Below are 22,296 nucleotides of genomic sequence, written 5' to 3'. Positions count from 1 at the left end.
GCTGGTTCACGAGACGGCCTGCTGTTTCAGGCGCTACCCCTGCTGGGGTTATGTGTTTAAAATCTATTACCCCCACAGCTAGGATTAGTGTCTGTATGTAAAGAAGAGAGTGCGTGTGTGTTTCCCCTAAAGACGTAATCACTATGGTAATACAAAAGCTAGTGGATTAAACGGTGGGGAAAGTTGATTTACACTTTGCCTTTGGTGGGATTCATGTATATATACAGTACAAACACAAACTCAGTGGCTGCGAAGAGAGGGAATGTGTTTTTCCCCCCAGGATTGGCAGAACAAAGTTAACATCTCAGATCATTATTTTTAAATCTAGTCCAGAGTAAAGAGCCTTTATATGTTTGTTATGAAGTTTGGAAATGTATTCATGGGCAACATGTGCTTCAGAGTTCACTCTGATTTATTGTTGAACTGTTTAGAAAGTTTGTTTTTTAAAAACTTAATAGAAAAAACATTATATGCATGATAGAAATTTATCTAATAAGCACATGTGATTGTTTTTTTTGTTTGTTTTTTTTTAGCTAATAGCTATAGTACATAAAATAAATCCTGCTTCCAGGAGGTTTTTCAATTACCTTAAGCTGCAGCTTGTCTTTTCTTCTACTCTAGTGTATTTCAGTCTTGCTTTTTGTTTTTATCTATTTCCTGCTTTACTTTCATCCCTGCCTCCCTAGAGGGGAATATTACCAGCATCTTTTACTGTGGGGCCGAGCCGAGGCCTTGGTCAATAATTAATTGAAATCCCTTCACCTAATTGCCATCTTTGCTTAGCTTGCCCCTTGGTGAAATTGGAAAAAGTTGCTTTTGTAGAGCAGTGCAACTGATATTCTTTTGCTTCACAGTATAAATGAGAGACATAGTGCAGATCAGAGGCACTAAAAAATGACTCCAGTTTGCAGGGCAATACCTGTGCTGTTGCCATCCAGAATTGATTACGTTTTTCTTCTTGGATCAAATTTGGACTATTGCTTTGGGTTTTAATAAACACATGCTAATAAAGTGAAGGTTACAAAAAATATTACACTTAATTTATACATTAGGATGATTTGCAAAAAAAGTTAAGAAAACAAAAAAGAGAGTTTATCAAAGTCAAACCCAAAGTGACCAGGCAGGTTTAAGTTGCTCCAGGATAATTTATGACCAATAATCTCAGTATCACAGTAACTGTTTTTTTCTTTTTTTTTAAAACATGTTAACAGGAGTAATAATTTATCTGATGATGCTGCAAATGTTAGAGGGGTGGGTGTAAAAATAAGTTCATACTTCTACCAACTCCTTTGAACGTGTAAATATACTTTACTTCTTTGTTTTGTGTGCTTTTGTTTAAAATTTATTTTGTTTACATATAACTTTGTTTATGCTTCTATTACACTACTTTTAATAAAGTCAAACCAAACCAAAGAATTACTTTAAGAGGTAAACAAATAAAATTCCTTTAAACAAATGATATAATTTTTTTTGACATGTAATTGAAATTACTTGTTGTAATTTTGGTACATTTAACAGGTATTTAGGATCAGATGTTTAATGAAATTAACAAAACTTCAGTCAATGCTTTACATTTTGTACTTTAATTCTAATTAGTTTAAATATAATTATATTCAAATAATTTATTTAATCACTTACACATCTAATGCTGAACTTTGGATGTAGTTTTTGTAGTTCATGCTGTCCTTAAACAACAAAGCAATAAAATACATTTAGATTTTCTCAATTAAGAGAATTTTTCCTGTTATCAACTCTTCCTTATAGTTGATTTGTCTTCCGCATTAAAAAGAACAAAAATCAAAATAATTGGTTGCTAATTAACACATGAAACATTATTGAACCAGTAAAGATATCTTCATCTTTTATTCAACAACCACAACTACGGCGTGACGTTCATTTCCAAAGTTTATGATGCTCAGTATCGTAGCAAGTTTGACTTCAACACTGTCACTGAACTAGATAAAGTATAAAATGTTCCCAAAATAACAATGTGTTTTTCAGTTCTGTTCTAGCAAGGTGCTTTTGTAATCCAGTGGTTGAGTTCGGACATAAACCACTTTATTTTGGTAACTACCTAAACATTTTGACTAGAATTGAACTGAAGTTACTGATTCAGTCAAGTGTTGATCTTGTTTACTTTGTGTGAAGTTCATGAACAGTAAGGCTATGTTTTATATGGATTGCATTGTGTTGTTGAGGAAGTTTCGAGAATTAAAGTTTTTATCCATTTTAGCTATGTAAGCAGTAGCACTTATGGCAAAGTCGGATTTGCTAGCAATCTGAACTTCTTAATCTTGATGCAGTTGCTGTCATGTAAGCTGTGGATGTCAGGAAAAATCTAAAAGTTTACCGTCATTTCATTTACACTTTATGTCTGTTACATGAGAGAACAAATTAGATCAACTAAATTATTATAAAAATAGTTAGAATTTAAATAATTTAGTTCAGTCAGAGCATTTTAAACATTGGCTTAACATCATTTAGCTCTTAAATGTAATCAATTTCACCTCAGATATACTTGTTTTAAATCTAACCAATTATACAAACTGTTTCAAGGATTTTATTGCTTGAATTAAAGAAGGTTGTTATTAAATGCACTCTACTGGAAATCTTTAAACAAATCACCATTCCATCCTCAATCCACATGCTGTCATTCACATTTGAAAACATTTCTCCTTTGTAAAAATCATATCTTTAACAATCCAGCACTTAAAGACCCCAGTGGCTTGAACCAAAACACTGACTTTCCTCTGCCTCTGTCACTCGTCTGCATCCTTGCTGTTAACCCTCTCAGACTCTTGCGGTCTCTTTTCCAGGACATGGCGGCGTGAACCAACTCGGAGGCGTGTTTGTAAACGGCAGACCTCTTCCAGACGTGGTCCGACAGCGAATAGTGGAGCTCGCCCATCAAGGGGTTCGACCCTGCGACATCTCGAGGCAGCTACGGGTCAGCCATGGATGCGTCAGCAAGATACTGGGCAGGTAAAAGACAAACATGCCAGCACAATACTGATGACATTCACTGCTGCCCTTTTTGTGACTAGAAACTGAGAGAAAATGTGTGCTTTTACAGAAGAGAAACAAAAAGTGTCTGCATTTAAGTATTGTCCCTTTACAGTACGAATGAACATGAACATGGCTGGTTATTATTTGCGCTGTAGTCATATCTTTTGTTGGCATTTTAGAGTTTGAGAAATCAACTTACAGACGCAATCACACTTTTTAGCTTTTGATAAAAAACCTTAAATTGAATTCATTTTTTATTCCAGTCCTGCAAAAACGGTTAACAAAATCTGAAACTTGTTAGTGCTCTAAACAATTTTAAATAAATTAAAGTTAAGCATTTCTACATTACAGTTTACTCTTGTAAGTAGTTGGCAGTGTTGTTAAGCTACCAATAAATAAAAACCGACTCTAAAATAAATTCTGCAGGTCCAGGGCTTTTAAAGACTTAAGCAGCACCATAATTTTTGCAAAAGGGACCAGAAATTCTTCATGTACCTGTTCCTGATAATCTTTGGTGAAACTGTTAGATCTTACACAATTGTAGTTTGTAACTTCTGCTTTACATTTGGGTTGATGTGAGCTTGTTGGTGGAGAAGCTGACTGGTCAATTTTCTAAAACTTCTTACTTCTTCAGCACACATAAGCTGTATTTTCAGCCATGTTGGCCTTCAGTTTCACTTGCCTCTGCCTTTTCACCTTCCCCCTCTCGCCTCTGTGTCCCGTAAGTCTTCCCCGACGCTTCTCAGTTTTGTGAATCTTCTCACCTCCCTTTTCTCTCCTTCTTCTGTGTGCCTGTCTGGCTTTTCAAAGCTAAATTCAGGAGCAAATCCCTGCTCGTTCCGTCCCCCAGAAGAGAAAAAAACAGCCAGACAATGGGAAAAAGATTCATCACTTTTTTCCTTTTTTTTTTTTTTTGAATTAGCATCAAAATGAAAGTGGTACAATATTTCTGAACCGCCACGAACCAAAAAAGTGGGTAAGGTGAAGAATGGAATAAATGGAAGAACAATCAGAAAGGAAAAAGGCGTGTTAAGAGAGTGGAGTGCTGCAAGAAGAAAAATGAATGAGAGACATAGAGACCATTTGTGGGGACAGAGGGGAAGGATTAGCAACAGCGACCCTCAGCTATATCAAAAAATGTGTTGCTCATTGTTCTCTCATGCCTCCCTTTCCCTTTTTCTGTCTTTCCCTCTCTATCTCTTTCTTTCTCTCCCTCTCCTGGCCATTCAACTCACTGAAGCGTTACTGTGAGGGGGAGGAGAAGGGACCGAGGGATGGATGGAAGGAGGGAGGGCTGTTTTATCCTCTCCTCTCTGTCTCTCTGGTGCCAGCAGAACAAAAACACCAACTCTACCACCCTGTGTGTGTCTCTGAGTGCGTGTGGGCGTGTGTGTGCGTGTGTGTGAGCTAGTGAGTGAGTGCGCCGGCTCATCGTTGAGCAGGATATCAATAACCGAGTTCGTTTATTCACCGATGATTCAGCTGTGAATAATTTAAATCGTTTTCCATTTGAAAATAGATTGTTTTTTTTCCTCCTTTAGTTGTGTTTATGCTCCAGCTGTGAGGAGTCAAAAAGTGCAACACACACAGGGGGAGAAAGACAAGGAGGCACACATTTACAGCAACTCGCATCTTCACGGAAAGGATTACTCCACCGTACAGTGCAGGGAGAGCAGCAGGTTTAAGACTGACTGACAGCTTGCAGCCACGCAAAGCACCCCTCACCTCCTCCACACACACGTAAACACACCCCAGCATTTTTTTTTCTTTCTGCAAGCTGAGCGCCACACTAGCTGTGCTTCCATCTCCTGCCCTCCTGCCTTTTCTGCATGCAAATACATTCATGAAATAGCCATGGTGGACACTAAACGCTTCAGTTTTTTTTCTATGTGGGAAAACAGCAGCCGTTCAGCAGATCAGCATCAGAATCATTGTGTCACGGCTGTTTGAGAGGGATACAGTCGCATTAAACAATTTAGCTGACACAGATATCTCAATGTAAATCAGACAGATGCAGCATTACGTAACAAGCTGAAAGTGTTTGATGTCATTCACAGAATACAACAGAAGAAAGGCTATAGGGTTAATAAATAATAGTTAAAACTTTACTCACTGTGTCAAATTAATTTAAAAACAATAAACATGATGATTTGATCATGATAGTGCTGCAGAGCCTCACAAAAATATGTATGCTTCTTCAACTTTCTCACTTTTCATTTACTAATTTCAATTTGGACCCCTTTTTACAAACTGGCTTTTTTATTTTTTCTTATAATTAAAGATAGCTGATTAAAAGGCATTGTTTCTATTTTTATTTTCAACATGGTCTTCATAATATCTGACAATGAAATATTTTTTGTCCATTTATCTAGTTCTGGTTGTTTTGTTCAAAATGACCAGTTTTAATCACATAGACAGATTCCATGCATATTCAGACTATTTAGCCAGTTGGTAAAGAGTTTTCTGTCTAAGGAAATCCAACCAACTGAATTGAGTTACTGACTTTGCAAACTGAGCAAACATTTGGTGACAGTCGAAATAAACAATGCCCCTGTAGCATTGTAGCAATGTGTCTGCTTTAATGGGGAAGGTAGCTAGTAGCAAGATGTAGCATCTCCAGCAGTCATGCCATATTCCATTTACAGTCAGAAGTCAGAATTTCCAAATTCAAAATGGTAAAACATCAACCGTTGAAGTCTTTCATTTTGACTGGGAAAATCAGAAGGTTTTCCATAACCCTGACCTAAAGATCCAATATGGCTGCAGCACCTGCAAAATTCAATTATAGCTCATTTAATGAATAAATAATGCCTGTTTGTGAAAGTTTAGCAGTACTGTTTAATCTTATAATATCCTAAATGATGTTGATGATGATATAATTAGCCTCAACACTGACCACAACATCTGAAACAGGGTTAAATTAAATATGACTAATGACTATGTAACACTACTATGTTTAGAATAAACCTCAAAATTAAGTCTATCTTTGCTATAATGGGTGCTAATTCAGAGCAAGTCTGAAAATATAAGACAAAACTATAATTTTTTTATTGTTTGGCAACCAGAATGTTGTATGCTCCCTTAATTGTTCTTCCATCATCAGCTGGTTGTTTGGTAAGTTTGTCTACTAACCAACTATTACACAGAGTGAATATATGCAAGACAGAAGACAGTTTTTAAAATCAACAATTTTAAAAAACTATTTCTTAAAATCTGTCATGTGCAGTGCCTTGTAGAAGTACCTTTACCTCTTGAACTTTTCCACATTTTTACCCTTTAGAAACACAAAGATCAGTGTGCATCATCCTCAACATAGTCCACATCCTAAAACATGGTGGTGGCGCCATGCCAACCGGGGTGTCTGATAGGAAAGCTGATCAGCACTAAAGAGAAGATGAATAAACTTAAATGGAGGAAAAACACTGAAGCGACCTATTGGAGGCTGCAAAGACTTTTAGTTGTACAACAAAAGGCGGTTCCACAAAGTAATGACTTGAGGGGCTGAATTATAATTTATGTTTAACATCTGTCTTTCAATCATGCAGCGCTTTCTGTTAATCTGTCATATAAAATTAACTAAGGGGTTTTGCTCTTCACATAAATTCTGCCAACATGTTTTATGTTCCTGTCTGTGCTTCAGGCAAACATGTGCTTTTCCTTACAGGTACTATGAAACGGGCAGCATCCGCCCTGGGGTAATCGGGGGATCCAAACCAAAGGTTGCTACACCCAAAGTGGTCGACAAGATTGCCGATTACAAACGCCAAAATCCCACCATGTTTGCCTGGGAGATCCGGGACAGGCTCCTGGCCGAGAGAGTTTGCGACAACGACAGCGTTCCCAGCGTCAGCTCCATCAACAGGTGCCACAGTCTGTGCGATGTGTGGGTTTGGGTATCAAACTGTAACAGCAGATTGTAGACGAAGCACGGAACAACATAAATGTGTGTGTTTTATCTGTGTATCCTTTTCGGTGTGGTAGTGGAAGAGGGGAATTGCAAAGAGGCCCCCAGCTTCCATATGTATGAAGTGGCCGCAGCTCAGTGGTTCTACACGATGCTACAATGACAACCCCTTTCCCCTGAGTGCACAGAGGGAATGACAGAGGGAGGGATGGGGAAATAAGAGAAAGAACGAGTGAGCCAAAAAGGCAGACAAAGAGAAAAGGAAGGTGAAACAGATACAAAAGGAAAGAAAAAGGAAAATGGAGGAAAGGAAATGAGAGGAGAGGAAAAGGGGAGGAAAGGATGAAAAAGAAAAGAGGAAGAAAAGGCTTGCATGATCAACCAAGCAGGAAGTGTGAGGCCCCTCTGCCATGTCAGCCTGCCTAAGCCACTTCACACACACACAAACACACACAGCTTTGCTCCCACGATGGTCATGTTCTCTCTGTCACTCAGGATCTCTCAAACAAGCCACTTCATACACACTAATATCTCCTCTCTTCTCCTGCAGGATCATACGGACTAAGGTTCAGCAGCAGCCGGGTCAAGCGGGCTCGGTGTCGGCTCACAGCTTAGGTACGTTCCTCCAGCAGATTCTGGCTCCTTTAGCAGTGAGATGTCGGCTGAGATGGTAGAAGCAGAGACTGCTGTAGACACTAAATATGTCAGTTTAGCAAAATGTCACTATTATTAGGGATGTAAAAATATATATATATTTTTATGACAGTAGGAATGGGTTTAATTTATTTGGTGTGAGACATCTGAGCAAGTCAAGATATTTTCCTCAGCAAAAAAGTCAACTGAGTCTTACTGGAGGAGTAAAGATAAAAGTTAGTCATGCTGTTAACACCTTTGTCTCCTTTTTTTTATGTAGTTCTAGAATATCATACTCTCAACATAAAGTAGAACAGAAATATCCTTTATTGTAAGGGAAAATGTCTAAAAAGAGTTTGTTGTAGTGTTATTCATAAGAAACAAATGAAATTTCAGAAACCTTTTCATGAACTGTAGTGAAATTTCCTAATTCTTGGATTCTTGCTTCAAACTTGCCTATTTTATTAAGATATTTTCTTATAAACACAAAGCATGATAATTAAGGAACACAAACCTGAAGATATTGCATACATTTGTATTCAACTTCCCAGAGTTGATACCCTGTGGATTTATTCTTTGACAGAAAGCTCAGACTCACTCAGATTGGATGGATGCCATCCATGAATATCAATTTGGGAAAAGTGCTGCAGTAGATTCTCAATTGGATTTATTTGCTCTGGGTGCAAGTATGAAGTTGTTGCCCATCTCAGGCTCAAGTCTTCTGCAGCCTCTAAGCGGTTTTCCTGGTCCTCACAGCATGAAGCACAACCACTATGTCTCACATTGGAGACGGTGTAATTTCTGTGTTTATTTTGCCCCAGAGCATCTTGCATGTCGGCCAGTGGATTTAACTATAGCACCTTCTTCCACATGTTCGCATAGTGGATGAATATATCTTGGTAGCTTTGTGCTTGTGTATTTCTGGAGGATGAATCAAACAGATCTCAGCGAGATGTTCAAAGTGTAGGAAGTTTTATAAACTAACATGAAAGTTTTTGGTTATTATGTAAAAAAAAATGTGGAAAAACTCAAGAGGCACTTACTTGTGCAAGGTTCTGCGTGTTCGAGTGTGTCACAATAACATACAAGTAACAGGTAGCCAAACAATTAGAATAACTTATATAAACAAGATGTTGACGTTCACTGCTTCTACCCTGAGTCTGTCACTTAGAGTCTACATTAGAATAAAATAGACTAAAACAGAATTGACTTTATTGTGCCACAGTGGGAAAATTTATGTGCACCCGCAATCAAAGCATGTAGATCCACCCAAAAATTAAATATATAACAACAGAATAAGGAATAAAAATACAGTACAGTGAGGGAAAATTTCAACATAAATAATGTGCAGTTATTAAAAAATAGCTACTCTGGTCCAAAGAAATGAAGAAGTGGGTAGGTTAATTTAAAAAATGTAAAACATGTGCAGGTCTATTTGAGCATTAAAAGACAAATTTTTTAAATGTTGTTGAACGTGATTAAAGACAGTGCAGGTAGCAGCATTTATAGGAACATTAATGAGTTTGTTTTGAGCAGCGATGGTTATAGAGTCTAACAGCTGTATATAGTCTAACAGCTGCTGGGAGGAAGGATCTACAATAGTACTCCTTTGTGCACCAAGGATGCAGCAGTTTGTCACTGGAGCAGTTCTCCATTCAGCAGCAGCTTCATGCATGGGGTGGGAGACATTGTCCATCAGTGATGCTATTCTAACTAGAGTCTTTCTGTCTCCCACCACCTGCACTGGGTTGACCATGGAGGAAAAAATGTCATGAAAAAACATTTTTATTCAGTAAGTTTCTTATTTGAGGATCCACATTACTTCTTATATTTGAATAATCTTTTATCTGTGAACCAAAGCCTTTTACTCCCACACAGGAAATATACTATAACTCCCTTTTACTCCATGAATATCTCAGAGGACAAATACTGTCCCTCACTTTTCCCTGCAGTGGATTGCGCCTCGCTGTCTTTTTGTATCTTCATGATCACACATTGTCTAGTAATCTAAATTAATTTTCGCACACTGCTCCCTGACTCCCGCCTTATACTCGCATTTATCAGATCCGCCCTCATACACACACACCTAGATATAACGCAGTGCACGCTCTCTTTTCCACACGCACGCTTACAGATTACACAGATAAATGGCTCCCACTCCCAGGCGGAAAATTGAACATTTGGATTTGCAGAATAAGAGCGTTACGTTCTGATAAAAAAAAAAGAAGAGTGAAAAGAAAGAGAAAGGAAAATCAGATAATTGAAGTGCTAAATCAAGTGATGGGAAAAGAGGGGATATGCATTCATTATACTCTCCTTGTCGTTAGCAAAAAGAGTAACGGCTTGAGAGGACTCTGATCCTGTGGTTCGTCTTGTTTTTTTTCCCCCCCTTACTCTCTTTTTGGTCTCGTCTGTCTGTGATTTGGTGGGTGAAGGAGTCTATTGGGAGAGAGGATTAGGATGTCTGTTGCCACACCTTTCTGTCCCTCCTGGGATACCATACTGTCACTCAGCCCGACATCCGCCTACAGATAAGGGACCTGAGAGTGACTGACTGCATGTTGCAGTTTGTGGATGTGTGTCAGGAGGTTACACAGTGTGTGTGTCACCGAAACGCCGACAACTGTGTCGCCCATCAAGAAACTTGTCTCCTCCAGGGGGAAGCTCAGAGGAGGAGACAACAAGGAGCAAGACTCCAGTACAGACATTTTGTTGCACATTTTTCTTCCTGGTGAAGTTTAGTTAATTTGTTTGAGTTTAACTCCAGGAGAACCGAGGTGCATTTGACTATCCAAAGAGAACAAATCTAATATATGTGTACACACAAAGTTTGGGCTCACTGTAACATACAGTGTTAATATTGAGACAGTTGAATAAAATTTAAATCAGTGGAAGAAATTCAGTGCAACTTTAGTTTGAGAACTTTTCTTCTGTGGAGAAAAATGACCACAAAAAGACTATTTTTCTGATTTATGACGCCTCCTTTAACCCGCCATGTGATCTGTCTGCAGCGACGTCTGTAGCTGCCACGCAGGTTTCAGCGGTCACCAGCGACTCTGCTGGCTCGTCATACTCAATCAGTGGCATCCTGGGAATCAGCTCTGCTGCTGATGTGGGCAAGAGGAAGAGGGATGAAGGTACGTAGTTATCCTGCATGTTTCTAAATCTTTGCATTTTTCCAATCAAATTGACATTTTGACATCAGAAATATCAGAGAAAGTGTTGGTGGAGTCTGGAAGATCTCCTCCACTGAAAACCATAAATATCAATGACAAATATGCATGCGAGTGTGTGCATATATGAAGTCTGGGAGCTGTAAACCAAACATCTCGAATGAGAATCCTGTGTTTGTTTACCAACTGCGCTCCACTGGAGGCCCACCTGAGAAGTAATATTAATGCATGCTCTATTGATCATATGTGCTGTCATACTGGATCAATGTTGCATGCTAATGTGAGTGTGAACCTTGGTGTGTGTGTGTGTGTAGTGGATGTAGGTGTGATTATGAGTGTGTATGTGGTAGAATCAGTGGCATTAAAAAGCCATCACACAGACAGTCTCCTGCGGTAAATGAGACAGCACCAGATGTTGGAGTGAAGTAGGGTGACAGAATGCCACCAGGGGCCATTTCTCTCTCTCACTCTTACTCATTTGGTGTCTCTTTCTCCTTACAAGCACAAACACACACACACACACACACACACACACACACACACGCACGCACACCCCGCACACACATCATATGGGTGCATTTTCCCACCCCTGATGAATTTTGAAATCGTTTCAGCCGGATTCAGGTGAATCCCTGATGAACCATAATGTGCTCGATACTGCTTGCTTACCCATCAGTGGATTAGAAAGTCCTAAACTCCAACACACACAGACCCACTGTGTGTGTTGGAGTATTTCCCCCAAATCTGAGTTTTTAATCCAAACACAAATCAGAATGAGAATTAAGCTACATTTTTGTTATCAAGTTTATCCACTTTCTACCAAGTTAACATATACATGCAAACGCCCAACATCTTACAAACTGAAACAGATAAGTCATGCAAGGACTCATGGTTGTAAATACTGGTTAGCTCAAAATTTTCTGATACATTTTTAAAAAAGATAGAACAACAAAAAAATTTAATTTTGGCACTATGATACTCAAATTATTGTCCAAATTTATGGATGTCTTTTCTCAGCTTTCATTAAACAATTTGGGGGCTTGTCCAGGATGTACCAGAAAAAACAAACGCGTCAATTCTGCAGCTGCACTCACATCATTTTATGGAACCAACATCAATTTGATATTTTTTTATCCAAAGTTTTTTTAAATAGCACAGCAAGCAACAAATCTAAACAAACTCAAGAACAGAATAGAACCTAAGTAATGAGCATCTGCAGCTGCAAAACTGTTTGGGTTTTTACTGGGAGAACTGGCAATGTGTCCTGGAGTAATTTCAGTAGATAGTGGCTCCCACTACGATTCTTGTGAGACCAAACAGGACATCTAAAGCATTATTGCCTTAAGGTCAATATTCATTATCCAGGAATAAAAGAGAGACACGGATAATATGGCTGAGGAGACAAAAGTGAGAGATTTGAAACATATATTCATCCTGTTACATTTGGCATAAAATGAACAGCATTTTCGATGAAGAACATTCAAACATGATGTTGGTACTGTGATGACCTGGAACTGCTTTGCTGCTTTAGGACATTGAAAACTTGCAGTAACGAATGAAATGTTTGACAGAAAAGAAGGCCGTGTCGGAACACAAATTTTGTGAATAAAAGGTTTTCTGTGTGAGTGAAAAACTTTGATATAATAATTTTTTGGCTACTTTTGACTTAATAACTGATAAACTTTTAACCAACTTGGACTGACCCGAATTTTTTTCAACGTCAAAATATTTAATGAATCAAAACAAAACATTGTATTATGTCATATTTCATTGAGGTGGTCAGAAAGCCTCATGTAGGCCTGATTCTGCCTACTGTCACGTTTTGGGGGAGCTTTTTATCTGCAGCGTTTCTATGGCAGAGGTCTGCGGGGTTGGCTCTGTGGTCTAATTAACAGCATTGCTAATCACAGCTTCCATTAGAGCAGCCCCCGCTGGATAATGACACACACACACAGCAAGGGGCGACAGCAGGAACAGCATGCGCTGACATGGACAGACAAACACGTACACACTGACAAACAATACAGCACGCTTCTCACATACACGCACGCCCATATGTTTGTCGGAGTTGACATTCGCGCACATATACTACAGGTCATGTAGACACGAAGCCAACAATCTCATTGTTTCTTTGTCGACTTTGTTAAAATGACTGTTTAATTAAAAAACGTGAATATTTTACACAGTGCAGTAGGAGTTAACGTGGAGAACAGTGACGCTTGTTGAGGTCAGAGAGAAAGGATGATAGAAATATATGAAGATGGATGGCACAAGTTTTGAGGAAATATAATTTGTGATGTGGGTGTGTGGAGCTGCGAAGGTTATGAAAATACATTTAAATGTAGGATTACACATTTATCTGCAACTAATTTATAACTGTTTACACATATTTTTAGACATTGGTTTCTATGGTTTTTGCTTAGCTCAATTTAAATGGCATATCATAAATGTATACAAGACAAATATGTCTAATTTATTTCCCAAAAATAACATTATTCATTTTATTTCAATTGTTTCGCTCCATTTGTGTATTGATATTGAGGTTTTTCTTGAAAATCCATATTTGCATAAAAGACACAGAGTCTCTGCTTTTTGTACAGGAGGTTTACCTCAAAAGTGTAAACCTTTTCTTGTTGCCATAATGATTTCCATTTTATATAGTTTTATATTTTAAGAGGGAAGATTTTCTCAAAACCTTGTCTTACTAAAACAATAGATTTGGGAAAACTGATAAAAGAGGTATTAAATAGCATTCATTAACAAAATGTTTTTGTCTATTATCCAAAAGTTTGACAATCCAGTTAGACTTTAAATGTATGTGAAATTTGTCAATTTTCTTGATCTCTCATTTATTCCAATAGTTTTTTGGCCAATAATGTCACTTTGACAACTCAAACTATTGCTAAAGGTAGTGACAAACATCCCAACCACAGGATCGGATACATATTGTGTGGTTTGGTTTCACCCCTCAGTTCAGATTACATATTTTCATTAAAGAATAACAAAACCAATTTAGAGGTGAAGAGTAATATAAACCTGCATTCATTACTATGACACTAATGGGAGGAACTGACATCATACCGTAGTATAAGGACTATTTTTATATCCAGAACAGTAACATTAGCATTCAAACAGCAGCTGTGCAAGTGGTGGGAACACATGAAGGTGGAATCAGCAGCATGTATGTGTGTGTGTGTGTGTGTGTGTTTGTGTTTTGGTGGGAGGAGTGTGTGGGGGTAAAACCCTGTGGTGACCTGTGCCCTCTAGCCAAAGCGAGGGGAAGTAGAGGGTGACTGAGAGCAGAATAGATTTGAATGGGAGTGAATGGAGGAACTTGACTTGTGGGGCCAAAAGGGGACCATTGTACCTTAACCTATTCTTGTTGCACGTTAAGGCTGCTTGCGTGCATGCACGCGTGTGAATGTGTCTCTGTGGATTCAACATGGACATGAGCTCCAGAACAGGTGGATTGATTACTGAAGGGCAGATGTTTTATTTTTATTTCAACCTATTTTTGTCCTATTTGAAGAAAAGTCATACGACGTACAGCAGTAGCTCCAAAGGCTGTCTTTTTTTTTTTTGTGAAGCAGAACTTGATTCATTGGCACTTACCCAGAATGCCACATTGACCTCTTACCCCCTTGTGCATCCACTGTGACATGCAGCAGCTTACCGAATAAAAGAAACTTGGAGTGAGAAAAAGATATGGAGGATGGCGGAAAGCAAGGAGGGGGAAGATCCGTACCCTTCAACCGTGGCTCCGCTCAGCACCTCCCAAAACTTTGATCTTTTGACACACACACACACGCACACACACACACACACACACACACACACACACACACACACACACACACACACACGCACGCACGCACGCACACACACACACGCACACACACACACACACACACACACACACACACACACACACACACACACACACACACACACACACACACACACACACACACACACACACCCTTACATACACAACCACACACAAGTTTAGCTACAAGCTTCAGTTGTGAGGTCAGACACTTCGCCTGCTGAGATAATCTACAGTATGTCAGCTTTAATAAGATTCACACAGGTAATATCCCACCCTCAGTAGGCACACACTGGCACACTGAATAGCTGACAACTTTAATTCTTCCATGTTTTAGGATTTAATCATCCAAACTGCTTGTGGGGTTGCTTTAAAAAAAAAAGTCAAAGGCAGGCTGAGCCGTCGTCAGAGAGGAAGACAGAAGAGGCGGAGGGGAGAGGGAAAAGGCAGAAAGAAGGGAACAATGAAGGTTCATTGTTTGTTTTGTTCTGCTCTGAAAAAGAGGGAAGAGAAACGCTTCCCTTCTGAGACCGAATCACAGAGATAGAGGCAGCTGTGGGTGTGTGTGTGGGTGTGTGTGCAGGGGTGGGCGTGCGTGTGTGTGTGTGTGTCTGACAGTGAATAGGATTTAACCCGTCACGGCAATGAGTTTCTTTACCCATCCATGGATACAATGAGGGCCGGATATCAAGCTACCCACCCACAAGCACACCTACATCAACGCCAAGAAGCATCCATACACATTCACACACATGAATGGACAATATTGATTATGACAAGTGAAAGCTTTGTTCTTTCTGCTCAACTACAGTAACTCCTCTTCATTCTGTCGTTCTGCGGTCGTTTGAGGGTATGCTACAGTGGCGAGCTTAGGTCCGCTCAGTCGGGGTGTACTTGGGTGTGTATGTGTGTGTGTTAGAGAGAAAGCAGAAAGCAATAAGCTGGCTGAAATGGTGCCATCAGAGCTACATGATTGATCAATTGAATTCCATCACAGTGACTGGCCAGTGGGATTAAATGGGTTGCTGTGGGTTACCAGGCTAAAGCATCATACCGCCTTTATCTGTCTCCTGATTGGTCTGCCATCGGAGACCTGGACCATGCACTCGCCGTGCTCCCAGCACCTGTGTATGAGTGCGAGTGTGACGAGAGTAAAAGAGAGATTAGGATCGAGGTGTTTGTTGGCGAGAGAACGGTTGAAAGAGGGTTTGTGTGCTGAAAAAAGTGTTTGTCAACTCTGTGAATGTGACATATAGATGCTGTCTGAAGATATGAGGTGTAGACGGAGTCTTTAAAATAAGCCCAAACCAGTGGTTGTGCCAGGACTACTACACAATTTTAACAAGGTTGAACATTAGTTTACAAAGGCAGATTGAACATTTATTAAGATCGCTGTTGCCCTTATGCTCTGTTCTGTATGTTTTTTCAAAGCTGGATTTTCCATGTTTCCATGCACAGGCTAAATGGCTAATGACAGCTTTACCAGCCAATATTAGTATGGAGAGAAAAGTCTTGATGTAATCCTCATGGGTTGTATAGCCCTTTCCTGTTTCATATTTTTTAAGGTATGTTTGTACAGAAATAATATGTTATGAATTATACGCAGTTTGACAAATTATGATTTTAACTCATTCATAATTTACGCATAGTTTATCATCAGGAAATGTGGGCTTGTTATTTCAATAAATAATATTCACCTGAGTAACTTCAATCAAGTGGTAGATCTGAGGGGAAAATTGTACTTTTCTCAACCTCAAAACTTGGCATGGCTGCATTTCACATTAAAAGCAGTGATAGTGACAAAAATAAACCATTTATTTGGTCCTACTTTTCTGTCTCAGTCATTCTGCCCTATGGACAATTTTGACTGTGACCTCCAAATAAGTGCAGAAAATATCATTTTGTGAAAGTGAAAAGGTCAGAAATCATCTGCATTTGAATTTTTAGAACAAAAACTGAAGATATTATATTCAGTTTATTAGAAAAATATATTTACTTTTGATTTTTGAGCCTATTTAGCAATCAAACAGCATTTCAGCATGAGCTCTTTAGCTTTCTCTCTACTTTATTTGTCCATTTTTCTTTCTTTGGTTTTTTATCTCTACATCTCTCTCTTCTTCTTTAAAACCAAAGCCTTTCCCCAAATGAATCCGTATTTTCTGTCCAAATGAAAAAAGAAAAAAAAATAGAAATTTGAAGTCCTGTACCTCTTTTCAACCTGTCTGTCATATCACTACCCAGGACACACATACACACTCTCTGACACACATCAAACACACTGTGACCCCCAGGACTAAAATAGGCTCTCAGGAGCAGTTTGGAGCAATGAATTGGCTCCATAGCAGGGGATTTTCACCCTCATCCCCTTTTTCTCTTTATCTTTTTCTCTCGTTCTCTCTTTTCTAATCATTTGTGGGCTGCGACTCCTCAGAGTTCTTATAATTGTCTCGTTCAGTCCCTCAGCCGAGCAATAACTGCAGGATACAAGAGCTCACAGTCTAATACTGATACCGAAGCCATATATATATTTGTGTGTACGTGTGTGTATGGGCGATACGACGAGCGGGAGGGAGGATTGTGTTTATAAGAGAGGAGAGGGTGTACTTCTGAGAGATCAAGAAGGAGAGACAGCGTATGCCAGGTAATGGATTGTATTTGTATGCGATTTTCTCGGAGTCTCCACAATCTATGAAGTCTTTCAATCCTGAATCAGTTCACTGGACTTTCTTTAAGACAGCCAACTTTCTTCCCCGTATCCATCTTAGAAATATATCCAGCAAGCCATTGCTTCTAGTCACCTTTTTCATTTTACCACCTTCTTTATCACACTTTTATTCTGCATCTTCTTAACATTTTCCTGCTGCAACCTTTCTAATGTCACTCCCACCTGGTGTCCCCTCTGTGCAGTTTTACAGGAGTCACCGCTGGCTAACGGGCATGGCCACAGTGGGCGGGACTTCCTCAGGAAGCAGATGAGAGGGGAGCTGTTCTCGCCGCAGCAGATTGAGGTATTGGACCGCCTCTTTGACAGACAGCCATCTTGTCCAATCCAAACCACCACTGAGCTCTATGTGAGCCCTGACTCTGGCAAGGTAAGGGCAAGGCATTGTGCAGGCTCTGGCTAAGGCCAAAAGGTGCAGGGGTTATATGTCATAGATTAACAGTCATCCCTTATAATGCAGAAAGTTTGAAACATTTATGTTTGGTTAATTATTTCTTTGTTGTAACAATGCGTCATGGTAACAAATCTTATACTGTGTAAAAGGATGTTTATTTCTCCTTAAAAGGTGCCACAACTGTAAGGAAAAAAAAAAACATTTGTGAGTTGAGCAGCAGAGTTAAAAGGGTGAATGACTGATTGCAGTCCTCTGGACTTGAGAAGGCACAATACAATTACAGTCCATTTACCATTTTACACATCACACCTTTTAGAACTTTATTGTAAAAAATGAAACGTGCATAATGTTCCTTCTACTTCATAATTATGCCCTATTTTGTGTCAATTTATACAACCCAAAAATATATTGATGTTTATGGTAATAACATGACAAAATGGGACAAGGATATGACAAAATATGAATCGTCTTGCAAGGAGTTGTTGATTTTCAAGATGTCCATCTTGAATTTATGATGCTGTCGCACTGAAACATGCTGACTAACATTTGAAGCTGCTGATGCAAACCTTGCAAGCTAACAGGGGGATCTCTGCTAACAGCTAAAAAAGCCTGCCTGCTCTGCCTTGCCATGCCATGCCAATGTTGACCAAATTGTTGCCCAGCAAAATTGCTCAATCTCTGCATATGCTTTTAATTTCTCATAGCTCAATCACTGGGTGTTTGGAGAATGTGTAAATGAACTTTTGTTTTCTGTTTCTGTGTGGATTCCTGTGGTCTGATAGACACTGCCGAGACGCAGTGAGGGTAGTTTATCGACATTCAGTTAATCTAGACGCACTGCAGGGGTTAATGAGCATATCGACCCAGCTTTCATTATGACCTCACTTCCTGCGGCTTCCAGGACGGTGATGGAAATGGGGCATCCGGCATGCTGATGCACACGGGGGATGAACTGCATATCCGCGTGCCTGGGAGAGACAAGAGACGAGAAAGGGTGTGTCTGTGTCTCTTAATGCTGCATCTAAATTGACCTCCCGCCCTTTTTCGGCAGTGAATTAATGTAAATCTGAGCGGAATAGACAGGTGTAAGTAGTACTTTGCATAACAAAATGTGAGCACACTAGCATTTGTATTCAGTCTGCCTTTTTCAGATGTCTTCTAATGTGCAGCCCTGCTCTCAGCATTAGGAAAATGTTTTGGACCGTGTCTCAAAATGACAATTTTCCTCTACAGTTTTTTTTGGGGGGGGGTTTTCAGAAAAACACTTTTCAAGTTTATTTGTACAGCCAGTGTCAAGTACATGAACCCAGACAGACCCCAGAGAAGTTTTAGTAAATCAGGTTATAGCCTTAGACCTACAGGGCAGAGTTGGACTTTTTAACCCATTCACTTCCATTTGACCAACATGAGGAGGGTGGCGGGTCGGGGCAAGAGGTCGACAGGTATTGGTTGGAGTAGCTCTATAGACTGAGATCTGACAACATAAATACCCATGATTCCTAGGTCAATGTCCTCTCTGAGCCCAGCAGAGCCACTGAGGTCAGGGTTTGGAATGAGTCCCTTTAAAATCTGTGTCACATTGGGGTCAAACTGGCTTTAGGTTGCACACCACAAAGAAATCCAGGCATCTACTCATGCCCATCCCCCGTTTTTCCTGGAGAGGGTGATTGACAGTCACACCCACTGACACACTGACGGCTACAGCTTAGCCTCTCTGGTATGTGAGCTAAGGTGTGTGTATTAATAAATATGTGTGTGTGAACCAGTGGCAGTGGGGTTTCGGTCAAGTAGGGTCAGACGGCGTTGAGACTGACAGCTTTAAATGCACTTTCCCCTAACGGTGATGACGTGTGCAGGGGATGTGCATGCAAGGAAGAAAGGAAACAGAGAACCAGTCGGAGAAATAAAAAAGGAACCACTTTTACAACATGGACATTTTGATTTCAGTTAATTTTTTTTCAATATTTCTGGCTCAAAAGAAGTAATTTGTCCACAGCTTAAGAGCCAAAAAGTATGTCAAATATAATTCGAACCATCAGCCTCAACTTGTTTATTTTTTTTTAAAACTTTTACTCCATTGTTTTATCTCATCTCCCTGTGCTGCTCTTGTTCCCTGCTGCCTGTAGTCTATTAAGCGGCGCCGATAATTTATGTGTGCATGTTTGTATGTGTCTGTCTGCAAGTGCGCCTGTCAGGGAGAGTTTATTTGAATTTCCCTTCAATCACTTCTTATTACTCAGCTGATAAATCAGAGGGGCTGACTGCGCCCTCACCCATTTTGGCAACCCCAGGTCCAAATGCCCTCCTCTGCACACAGCAGCACAGTTTGATCATTTTCCAGCCTGAAAATCATTGAAAGATAGAAAAGGTTTACACCTCTAATCTACGTTTGGGAGTAAACCAAAACCTGCTGCAATGTGAAAGAATAAACCAAGATAGCGTCACGTATAGTGATCATCTTTTGGTATGCATCTAGTTTATGAAGTATATTGTTTGATTCTGGTGGAGTTAACTAAATGTTGAGAATGTGAGGGTTTTTTTATGTTTTTGAAGCATCTTTAAAAATGTACATCCACTTGAAAACATGACTCTTTGTTTAAAAGTTGCACTGTTCATGCTCAGAAAACTCAAAAAACTTCTACTTGCTTCCAAATATGCTGCGCTCTCCCTTCAAACTATGTTTGCGATGCTAACTTTGTTCTTCTGTAATTGTTTCATCCAAAGCTTGAACCTGCTCAAAATTGCTAAAGCCAGAGGATCAAGAAAACATTTTCATAGAAGTTGAAACTATTTTAACAGGAAAGTGGATCTTTTTTCAGTTTGAACTCTTCATGGCCAGTGAAGCCATCAAAGGAGTTAATTCATTTTTTCATCCAATGTTGTTCTCACAACACCAAATGTGACAATAATACTTGACTAAACAAGTTGCAAATAGCATATCATATTGAGAGGTAAGAAAAGTAAGCCAGACGTTGTATTTGAAGCATTATATCTAGACCGCCTCCCCCTGGAGTTAAGGTCTGTGTGGGTTATCTGTCTGAAAATGAATATCCTCCCCACTGCTGCCACGCTCAGTTTGAGTTCAGATAAATTCTTTCCAGGACAATCTCTGTCTCTGTTTGTGGGCCATTCAGGGAATTGTGTTTGTTTATAGCCAAGCCTTTTCCATCAGGGGTGCGCAAGACAATGTGGCTAGGGAAAAGGGAGTCAGGAGGGAGAGGGGCACGGGGGGAGAGAAATCAGGATCTATTTGGAGAATGGAGAAAAAGAGAAATACTATTATGCAAATGGTTCAAGCCAGCACGGCTGGCGTCTGTGTGTGTTGTATGAGACGGTGTGTGTGTGTGTGTTTCAGAGGGACGATTAGGGCTCATCTGTCACTGATGTGGATTTGGACTCTGAAACTCCACCTTACCACATCTGAGGCAATCTGGTGTATAAAAGGAAGATGGCAAGAAACTCACTGAGAGTTCAGCTGGTTTGCTAACAGAGCCTCAGAGTAAAAGTCACCCACATTTTTAAATCAAAGATTTGTTTTTAATACATGCACATTTTATTTTATGTAATCCTAGTTTGTGCTGTAAAAGCAAGATCAGGGAAACTTTGAAAGAAAACCGAACTTGTCACTTGCTCTTTATATTAGGAGATAATTAAATTAAATGCAGCTTTATTTTCTGTCCTGTAATTAATTCAGTCAGGCAAATAATACCTCTACATACAGTATATAATAATTAAGCTGTCATCCTACAGAACTAAACTTACAAACCAAGACATGTAGTTTTAAACCTAATAGAATATTGTATTTCAAAGGGTAACAAACATATACATGGTTTTATTTCTAAATAAATCTAAATAAATCTTTTGTTGAGATTTAGAAGGACAGACTGTTTGCAGTTCTGACCAACCTATCCCAGAATCAAAAGACTAATGAAGGATATTTTATTTCAAAACCCATCACACCATTTTGTCTACTTTGCACTTGAATGTCATAGGAAGACATGCTGCGTTCATTAAAAAATGTTTCTGCATCACCTTTCCCTTCATTTGATATTTTGTGTATTAGATTATAGGAGTACTTAGCTTACATTCAAGTACTACAGATATTACCAGATGTCTCATATAAGATATTATTTATTCACTATATTTCCAGTTGTGTTTGTTTCAGTTTCCAGGGAGAAACATTTCCAAAGCTCTAGAAAATAAAATAAAAAAGCATCAGTCTAATTCAAGGTCTATATGCATACTGCATAGCATTTTAAGACTCAAACTAAAGAATTTATTCTGAGAATGCTCTCTATTAAAAATGAATAAATTAATTGGTTAATCATTAATAATTTCAAAAGAGTATAAAGTTTTAAACTAAGTTTTAAACCTCATTTAAATTTAAACAAATGTTTTACACGTGTTCGCAGACCTTCAAACAAACATCTTCAGTCTTATAGTTTTTACAGTCATAGGAAACTTATGTGGATGATAAACGATTGATAAACGATTACTCATTTAAAGTCATGATGACTCCTAATGTCTGTAAAAGGTCTGATTTCTGAGGACCATCATAGTTACTACCTGTGGCATGAACCGACTGCCTTCTGAGCAATAGCTACTTTTTTGGTCATGTCAAAAAATTTGGAACTGTTA

The 22,296-nt window shown here is 39.2% G+C and overlaps 1 protein-coding gene across 3 annotated transcripts in view; it reads left to right on the top strand.

Annotated features, from left to right (window-relative positions):
- The window catches only part of pax5 (paired box 5), a 59,565-nt gene that overhangs the window by 15,429 nt on the left and 21,840 nt on the right, over positions 1–22,296 (top strand). For 2 of the 3 annotated variants that reach the window (XM_023334411.1, XM_023334412.1), the window contains exons 2-6: positions 2,817–2,982; positions 6,671–6,868; positions 7,461–7,525; positions 10,555–10,680; positions 17,450–17,634. In XM_023334411.1, the coding sequence (XP_023190179.1) occupies positions 2,817–2,982; positions 6,671–6,868; positions 7,461–7,525; positions 10,555–10,680; positions 17,450–17,634 (740 nt within the window). The remainder of the gene's footprint in view (positions 1–2,816; positions 2,983–6,670; positions 6,869–7,460; positions 7,526–10,554; positions 10,681–17,449; positions 17,635–22,296) is intronic. The other variant, XM_023334413.1, reaches the window with a different exon arrangement.

Source organism: Xiphophorus maculatus, chromosome 5 (assembly GCF_002775205.1).
Source record: "Xiphophorus maculatus strain JP 163 A chromosome 5, X_maculatus-5.0-male, whole genome shotgun sequence".
Lineage (NCBI taxonomy): Eukaryota > Metazoa > Chordata > Actinopteri > Cyprinodontiformes > Poeciliidae > Xiphophorus > Xiphophorus maculatus.
This window is presented reverse-complemented; position numbering and strand designations above follow the sequence as displayed.